Raw genomic sequence first — 9575 nt, 5'->3', positions numbered from 1 at the left:
AGAGCAGTCAGTGCTCTTACCCGCTGAGCCATCTCTCCAGCCCTCTCTTTGTTGTTTTTCCAACTGTGTACACCACAGCTGCCAGCCCATGGACTTGCAGAGACTCTCCTGTCCCCACTTCCCATCTGATCACAGATGTGCTGGGATCCCAGAGCACACTCCTGAGCCTGGCTTTATGACTCGGGTCCTCGTGCTTTTGTAGAAAGCATTTCACTCACTGAACTATAATCAGCCCATCCTAAATGCCTTGTAGTTATTTGAGATGTAGTGTTTCTCAAACACTCCTGTACCAGAGGATAACCGTGAACCCCTCTTGTCGGGTACTGCAATTACAGGTGTGCACCACCATACCTAGCTAAAATTCATGATTTTTTTCTTCAGGTTAATATATACAGGAGGGCTTTGTGTTGCTGTTATTGTTTGATTTGTTATGACCCAAGATCTTACTCCACCACAGGATAGCCTGGAACTGTGTAGCTATGATGGTTCTATTGACAGAATCAAACAGCACCTGGGAGAAGGGCTTATGGGGGATACTTTGTCCCACTACCTGACCCACTCTGGGTGGCACCATTTCTAAGGCAAGGGACTGGACAAAGGCAACCGAGCAGCAACTTTGTCCATCCTCACTCTGTTTCTTCCTGGAGATGTGATGTGATCAGATGCCTCGGGCTCCTCACCCTGTGACATTCTCATCATGAGGTCTTAAAACTGCAAGCTAAAATAAGCTTTTCCAGTTGCTTCTGTCTGGGTATTTTATCACAGCAATAGGGAAAGAAACTAAGATGGCAGCCTAGGCTGGCCTCGGAATCCTGGCAAACGTTTCATCTCAGCCTTCTGAGTACTCAGATGGCAGGTGTGAGTCACCAGTTTCAGCTAGTGAGACTTTTAAAAGCTATAAATATATAGAAAAATTAGTTAATTTTGTTATTTTCACCAGTTTAATTTAGATTAAGGTCTGATGTTATCTACTAAAAGTTATCAAAAACCCAGTTCCCTTAATTTCATAACTTTTTTTTGAAATAGGGTCTCATGTAGCCCAGACTGGCCTCAAACTCAGTGATTAGTTAAGGATGATCTTGAACGTCTGACCCTCTGGCCCCCACCTCAGTGGGTACCCAGCGTGGCAACATTTCCTTATAACTACTTTAAGCCTTCCCAGAGATAAGAACAAAGAAGAAAGTGCCTGACATTTTCATCCTCAACCCCATGGGCAACACACCAGATTACACACCTGAACCTGACTGATTATTCTAAAACCTTCAGTGTCTTCAATCAGTCAATATGTGCAAGACATTAGCCTCTGCATCATATCATAAAGGAAACTGAGCTCATTGTGGGTCACCCCCCAAAACAGGCTCCATTGTATTCTTAAGTGAAATGGGTAAACGCCCACAAGCCTAGAGCTGATAATGTAATCTTTTAATATGATGGGCAACAGAAGATAAAAGAAGATAACTAGATTTCAAAAAAGTGAAATCTTTGTGTCTCCAAGGACACTGTCAACAAAGCTGGAAGACTGCTGCTAGAGGAAAAGAGGAGTCTGCATGGCACAGCGCGGAGCAGCCAGTGCCAGGGCAAGGGGTCGTGTGTGGGCACATGCAGCCTAGCTCACAGGAGGCTGACAAGGAGAATGCTGAGTTCCAGCCAGCTTGACTGCATAGTAAGTAAGACCCTGCCACAAAACACAAACAAGATAACACAAAGAAGTCTCAGCAACAGAACAAAACCCTAATGGAAACATTGGCAAACTCAAACATGTCTCAAATATATATATATATATATATATATATATAGGCTCAGGGGTTAAACATGCTTTCCATACAGTCTTGGTGACCCGAGTTTCATCCCCAGGACTGATATAAACATAGGAAAGAACAGACACCACAAAGTTGCCCTCTGACCTCCACACATGCCCTGTGTACAGGTACACTCTGTCATGCACACACACAGTAATAATAAAAACATGACAAAATATTGCTTCATGCTCACTAGGAGGGCTATAGTTTTTAAAAAAAAACAGCCTGGATACTGGGCATGGTGGCACAGACCTGTAACTCTGTTACCTGGTAGGGGAGGCAGAGGTAGAAGGATTGCAGGAAGTTCAAGGTCAGCATGGGAAACATGAACTCTAGATCACTGGGGCCATAATAGCAAGACTCTTGTCTTTAAAACAAACAAACAAACAAAAAACACATAATAAAGTAATTCGCTCAGGAGGCAGAGGCAGGAGTACTTGAGTTTGAGGCCAGCCTGGTCTACTGAGCCAGTTCCAGGACAGCCAGGGCTACATAGAGAGACCCTGTTTCAAAAACCAATAAATAAGTAAAATTTAAAAAATAAAAACAAAATCCAAAATAGGGCAGCCACAGTGGCACATGCCTGAAACCCCTGCTACCAGAGAGACCGAGGCAGAAGGATCACGCGAGCCCCGGAATCAAGTCAGTCCCAGGCAACAGAGACCTCATCTCTCACAAAGTAAAATAAAAGCTAGAAAACAACAATGATGAGACGTAAACAAAACCACTGTTAGTAAAAATGCAACACACTTTGACCCCCACAGAAAACAGTCTAATAGTTCTTCAAATGTTCAACACAACTCCACATGGCCCAGCAGTTTGTCCCCAGGTGCACACACAGACGAGCAGCACAGGCTGTACTGCCCACAGCTGTAGTGCAGTCCCAGCACCTGGGAGCTGAAGGCAGGAGGATTGGGGTTCAGGTTATCATCAGCTCTACAGTGAACCCAAGCACACCGGATCCCCAAAATGTCAAGCCCACACACAAACACTCATACACACATTTTCACAGCAACAATGTTGACAATAGCCCAAATATCAACAGGTAGAAACAGATGGCTCTCAATGGATGGGTGGATAAATAACTGTGGTATGTGCATCTATAAAATAATGGACCAAGGAATGGCATTGTAATACATGTGGAATATGAAAAGGTGGGCTGGAGAGATGGCTCAGCTGTTAAGAACACTGACGGCTCTTCCAGAGGTCCTGAGTTCAATTCTCAGCAATCACATGGTGGCTCACAACCATCTGCGATGAGATTTGATGCCCTCTTCTGGTGTGTCTGAAGATAGTGACAGTGTACTCATAAAATTAAATAATAAATAATTCTTTTTAAAAAAGAATATGAAAAGATTAGGCTAGGTTAAAGAAGTCAGATGCAGAAGATAACAAATGATTCCATTTTTACAAAATGTCTACAATGTGATCCATTGTCCATTGGGATCTAAGGTCAATGGTTGCAAAGGGCAGGTGGGGAAGGTCAAGGATTGAATGTTTACAGGCCAGGGGTCTCAAAGAGAGATCACATATTTGTAGTTAGAGATGACAGTTGTGTAACACTGTGAATATACCAAATGGCTCTGCATTGTTATTTTAAAATGCTTGATTTTTTTGAAGTTTTTCATTTTGTGATACATGTGTTTTACTTCAAAAAATAAAAAATAAAAACAATGCTGAACTGGGGGTATAGAGAACTTACTCATCGTATCTGAAGCCACAGGTTCAATTCCCCACCACTGCAAAAGAAGAAAACCATCCTCAGTTACAATTACTGTAGTTACAGCCTAGACCTGAAAGACTAGCCTCTGGCATTCTACTCTGAGCTACTAGGAGCTCACCCAGCCGTACTGCTCTCTCCTTTTATTTCCCTATTTTGGTTTTTATCTTGGGATTGAACGTAAGGCCTCGAGCAGTGGTTCTCATGTGGGTCTCGACCCTTTGACAACCGTCAATTATGATTGATCCTTTGGATTGGTTTTGTTTTGTTTCATTTGGAGACAGGGTTTCTCTGTGTAGCCCTGGCTGTCCTGGCCTCATGCTATAGACCAGGCTGGCCTAGAACTCAGAGATCCACCTGCCTCCCAAATGCTGGGACTAAAGGTGCACGCCACTACCACCCAGTTTATGATTCTTAACTGTAGCAGTTACAGTTATAAAGTAGCAACAAAAATAATTTTATGGCTGGAGGGGTCACACAACATGAGAAACTGTATTATAAGGTCACAGTCAGTATAAGGAAGTTTGGGAACCACTGACCTAGAGTATACTAACCTTTAACACACAGCCTATTGCTAAGCTATAGCCACTAAGAATATGGTTCTTTAGCATTACTATTGGGAGTAAATAGGTAAGCTAGATGTTAAATTACCTTGTAATGTATTTGTAAAAACAAGTAAAAGAGAGTAGCTTTAATAGCCCCCCGAGGATCACTTCAAATTATGGCCTGACTACCACACCATTCATCAGCCTGGATTATTCTGTCTTTAGACACAATGTCTTTCTATGAATCTGTCTCCAACATGGTGTCTCCCTAGTGATGGGAAACCAGGTGTACACCACCACTCCCAGCCTTCAGCTAGCTTTCATTTCAGGATTTAGGATCCTCTGACAAAACATTTGCTGATTAGCATTTTACAAATGACATTAGTACTTTACTTTATTTCAAGCCACACTGCTTAGTGGTCAACAAACATTCTAAGCAAACATTGGGATGCTTGCTTAAAAGGAATGCTGCCATAGACAGTACTCACACGAATTGGTGTTAACGTCTGTCTTCCCAGCTTTGGGATGCCTGCTTGAGTTCTGCTGAGGCTTGCTCTGCTCCTCGCCAGTGAGTAGGGCCCTTATTTCAGAAGGGATTTTCCCTTGGTCCATTGCCATGCACCACTGCTTGTACTGAAATATTTAATACACTCAGTAAAACGCTAAGTCAGAGTCCAGGCAGCACATGTGGAAATGCTAGACACAAGAGCTCTCTTGCAGGCATGCCTGTAGCTCACTGCTATAGCACTTGCTTAGACGTTGCATATGCTAGGTAGCCAGCCCATGAGCTTCTGGAGACTGCTCTTACTGCCCTCTATCTTGCCAAGGAGACTGGGATTACAGATGTGCACTACAGTATATCCAGCTATATAGGTCCTGAGGTCTCACCTCAAGGTGGTCTGCTCACTTAAGTCATCTCCTGAGCCCTGCAGGGTTTTTGTTTTATTTTTAGACATAGTCTCATAGAGTCCAGAGAATGGCCTTGAACTCCCAATCTTTCTGCCTCCATCCCCCAAGGGCAGGGATTCCAGGCATGCACCACAATGGCCAGCTTTATTGCTTTCTGAAGAGCCAGCTTTACAACAGTCATGGTAGTTCCATGCGTTTCCCCACCTGTCACCTCATCCCTGAGTGCACAGTGAAAGGGTTTTAATTGTTTTATCTACTCTCACACTTTTACAGTCCCTATGAAGTCTGAATGAAACATGCATAGTAAACTCATGGAAACTCGAACAGCAGACTCCTTGCAGAACTGTGGCTGTTATGTAGCTTTCCCACTTAGCGATACATTGTGAGCACCTTCCGTATCAGTAGATATGGATGTGCACTGTGACTCCCCACCCTGGACACCTGTAGGCTCATATATGAATACAGCATGGCTTATACCTAAATCTGCTATTGCACCTTTTCGTTTATTTGGGGGGAGGAGGGATTAAGACAGGGTCTCCTATATCCTAGATTGACCTCTAACTCACTGTGCAATTGAAATGACCCTAACAACTTCTCCTCTTCCAGCCTCCATCTCCTGAGTGCTGGTCACAGGATGTGTCATCACTGTTCATGCAGTGCTGGCATCACACTCAGGACCTCGTGCAAGCTAGAGAAGCACTCCACCTGCTGAGCTACCTCCCCATCCTCTGTAACTTCTCATTACACTTCCTACAGTGTCATGGGCATGTATGTGGGGGTCAGAGAACCCCTGCAGGCACTGGTTCTCTCCGGCTAAGGGTGGGTTTAGGGACTGGAGGGTCATCAGCCTTGCTGGCAGGCACCTTGGTCTGCTGAGCCACCCTGTCTGTCGGCCCTCTGAACATTTTCCTTTTTCCTTTTCCTTCTAAAACTGGGATCCTTGGGGTTTGTTTTGTTTTATTTGTTCAGTTTGGGGAGAACCACAGCTTTTTTTTTTTTTTTAAAGGTTTACTTCTTTATGAATACTTTGTTTGCATGTACACCTGCATACCAGAAAAAGGCATGGGATCCCATCATAGATGGTCATGAGCCACCATATGGTTGCTGGGAATTGCACTCAGAACCTCTGAAAGATCAGCCAACACTCTTAATCGCTGAGTCAGCTCTCCAGTCACCATTTTTTTTCTATCAAAAAATTCTGTAATGTTGCCACCAGCATTGCAATAAATGTGTATTTGGTCCCATCTGGTGGTGGTGGTGCACGCCTTTAATCCTAGGCATAGGCTTAGGCAGGAGGACCTCTGTAAGTTCAAGGTCAGCCTGGTCTACAGAGTAAATTCCAGGACAGCCAGGGCTACACACAGAGAAGCCCCCGACTCAAAAAACAAAAGCAAACAAAAAGCCTACAGTGTGGTAAAGAGATTCACATTGTCACCAGTGTGAGCAACTGATGGCTAAGGACTGCTGTAGCTTCTGTTCTGCCATACCCCTCATGATCTGCCAAATTAGGACTGCTGTTTTATTGTTGGTGAAAGACTTTACCATTTCCAGTTCCTCTCGGAGTGCGCATATAGCTCTTTCCCGACTGGATACCAACTCCTCCAAGTACTGGTATCTCAGCTTTTTCCTGGCCCGGCATTCTCTCGCACTCTGCCGGCTTCGCTCAAGTTTTGCTTTCAAGTCAATTTTGGCTGGCTTCCGTCCTCGTTTACCAGGCTTCTTCACTTTGCCTCCAACCACCTTTGTCAAGAGAGAGGAAACAACGTTTTCCTTTTAGTTTTCTTTATGGAAAAACAACTATGGTTGCCTATTGGCCAAGAGAATGTTTATAAACAAGGAAGCAAAGCCTACCCAGCCAAGAAAGCATAATCCTGTCTCATCACCCTTTCGAGTCCTCATTTCTTTCCATAATTTTAATTAATGAATGTGAGATTAAGTAGATAAGCTTTTGTGAATTCTTCAATAATAATAATAACAATAAAATTTTAAATAGTTTAACAGTAAATTCTATAATCCATATGAATGTGGATATCTAAAATTATGTTTTAAATTGTGTGTGTGTGTGTGTGTGTGTGTGTGTGTGTGTGTGAGAGAGAGAGAGAGAGAGAGAGAGAGAGAGAGAGAGAGAGAGAGAGAGAGAGAGAGAGAGAGAGAGAGAGAGAGAGAGAGAAACTCGAGAGCGAGCAGTTACCCACGGAGACCAGAGGAGGTCGCTGGACCCCTCCAGGGTGAGTTATGTCTCACCCTGCTGGAGACTTTCTGAAGCAAATGCTAGGATCTGAACTCATTCCCTGTGCAAGAGCGGTACCTGCTCTTAACCACTGAGTGAGCCATCTTGGTAGTCCCCATAAATAATGTTTATTGCCTTGAGATAACTATATTAAAATTAAGTAAAATCATTCAAAATCTTGGGCTGGAGAGAGGTTCAGAGGTTAAGAGCATTTGTTGCTCTTATGGGGGTTTGACCCTCAGAATCCAGGTGGTTGCTTACTAACATCTGTGACCCCAATTCCAGAGGATCTGATGCCTTCTGCTGGCCTCCTCTGTCACTAAGTATGCATGTGGTGCATAGACATACATGCACTTATACACAGAAAATAACAAAACAAAAAATTTCATTAAAAAAGTAAAGTTTATCATGATTTTTAAAAAGATTTTATTTTCTGTGTATGGGTGTTTTGCCTACACAGTTTGTGTGTCTGTTGCCTGCTGAGGTCAGAAGAGAGTGTTGGATTCCTTGGGGCTGGAGTTACAGACAGTTGTGAGCTGTCATGTGGGCACTAGAATCAAGCCTGGGCCATCTATAAGAACAAGTACCCTTAACCACTGAGCTATCTCTCCAGCCCTAGTTTATCATGATTTCAACATAAGAAAGTTAACAAATGAGGACTTCCTTGCTTGGCATGGCAATGAACAGGTTTAATCTCATGTATATTTTTAAGGTACTTTTGTTTTGTTTAAGGATGGCTACTGGGAGTTTATTCATTGCTTGGTGCAAGGCAGGTGCAAGGGTTCAGGAAAGGTCAATGGTGTGAGAGAGGAGGGGGCTCTCTCCAGCTCCTGCTGGTGTCTATTACCGTAGCAGCTTGCCTATTTTACTGGTGGTGTGGGTGGGTAGAGCTCTGGCCTAGCATCACGGAAGCCGTGGGCTAGTTGGTGGTGCTGCCAGCTCAAGATGGCATCCTGGTGCTGGCCTGGCCAGAATGGATGACTGGCTACTGCTTCACAGTTTTAGGAGCAAGGCCATGGGTGATCAGGCTTCTGGGGGCCTGGAGGGATTCTGCTGAGGACTCAGGAAACTCCAACACTGTGGCTAGGAATGAGAGGATGGACTTCCCGAAAAAGAAGCTGGCACATTAGTGGCTGGGGTTGGCCTTAGGGAGACCCCAGTGCAAGGGCAGGTTCCCGCTGGGTACTTCCACAGGAGCTGTAGCTGGGTGAGGAGCCCAGGTGGCAGGTTACTGGTCATAGGATTCTAGGAGGCAGCTGCTGGAAGGGATGGCTGCTGTGCTGTTGACACCCGAGCAGTGTCCTTCCTCACTGGCCTAGGCACAAAATCATGGATGGCAAGTCCTGGGGCCTGAGTCTGTGGAACCCATTTACAGGGACAAGTTATTACCTGTGTGTGTGCATACTTACTCCCTTTTTAATTTCAAGACTTAAAAATTTACAATTAGACAAAATATATAATGCCTACATTAAATCATATATAGACTGTAGGACCATGAAAGGCAGCCTGGCTCCTGGTTGGAAACCCTGATGACCCTGAGGGACGGCAGGCATTTTGCCTGGTTCCCAGACATTAGGCTCCTGACATGAGGCCACAGCCCTCCATAGATCTGTGGCCATTAGTCACATAAGGCAATGCCCTGAGCCCCTCCGAAGGTAGAGGTTGTGGTCTGTGGTCACATAGCCTCAAGACAGATCTCCATTTGGGGGGGGGGTGTCGAGACAGGGTTTCTCTGTGTAGCCCTGGCTGTTCTGGAAATCACTCTGTAGACCAGGCTGGCCTAGAACTCAGAAATCTGCCTGTCTCTGCCTGCCTCTGCCTCCCAAGTATGGGGATTAAAGGTGTGCGCGCCACCACTGCCCGGCCAGATTTCCATTTTATGAGGTACCTAAAGGCATGGAGGCTTAGTCAATAAACTCCCCTTCCCAGACACTCCTCCCTGCAAAATATATTTAACCTCAGGCCTGCCCTGAGAAGTGGGGTACTGTTTTATTCATCTACTTTCCACCATGACAATAAATGTCTTAAATCCATGGTCTGTCTCTTTTTGTTGTGATCTGCTATGGGAGCAATGGAGCAGGCCTTCTAATCTCCCGCAGGAAGGCCTCTCAGCGCTCCCAGTCACTGCCTCTACCAAGCCAAACCAGCCACAGAACAAGCCAAGGGGTCCCTGCAGGATCCAGCCAGAGCTCTCCCAGGTCCTGGTTTTTCCCCTTCAGCCCCCAGCCTAGATTGAGCTCTTCTGAGGCTCCCAGCAGTGCTTGGGTGCCCAAGAGCCTGAGAACCAGATGGCCTGGCCTCCTTGCAGGCCCAGGACCACCGGGCCAGCTTGGCGTCCCCTGGATCTCAGACTGCAATCCCCCTCCTCCCCC

General features: G+C 45.2%; 1 protein-coding gene across 1 annotated transcript in view; it reads right to left on the bottom strand.

Annotated features, from left to right (window-relative positions):
* The window catches only part of Crebl2 (cAMP responsive element binding protein like 2), a 29314-nt gene that overhangs the window by 3749 nt on the left and 15990 nt on the right, over window positions 1-9575 (bottom strand). Inside the window, exons 2-4 of the mRNA XM_021191633.2 lie at window positions 6516-6713; window positions 4553-4697; window positions 3502-3538 (exon numbers count right to left, since the gene is read on the bottom strand). Coding sequence (XP_021047292.1) covers window positions 3525-3538; window positions 4553-4697; window positions 6516-6713 — 357 coding nt within the window. The 3' untranslated portion in view covers window positions 3502-3524. The remainder of the gene's footprint in view (window positions 1-3501; window positions 3539-4552; window positions 4698-6515; window positions 6714-9575) is intronic.

Source organism: Mus pahari, chromosome 2 (assembly GCF_900095145.1).
Source record: "Mus pahari chromosome 2, PAHARI_EIJ_v1.1, whole genome shotgun sequence".
NCBI lineage: Eukaryota > Metazoa > Chordata > Mammalia > Rodentia > Muridae > Mus > Mus pahari.
The sequence above is the reverse complement of the archived record's forward strand: the minus strand, read 5'-3'. Positions and strand labels throughout refer to the sequence as shown.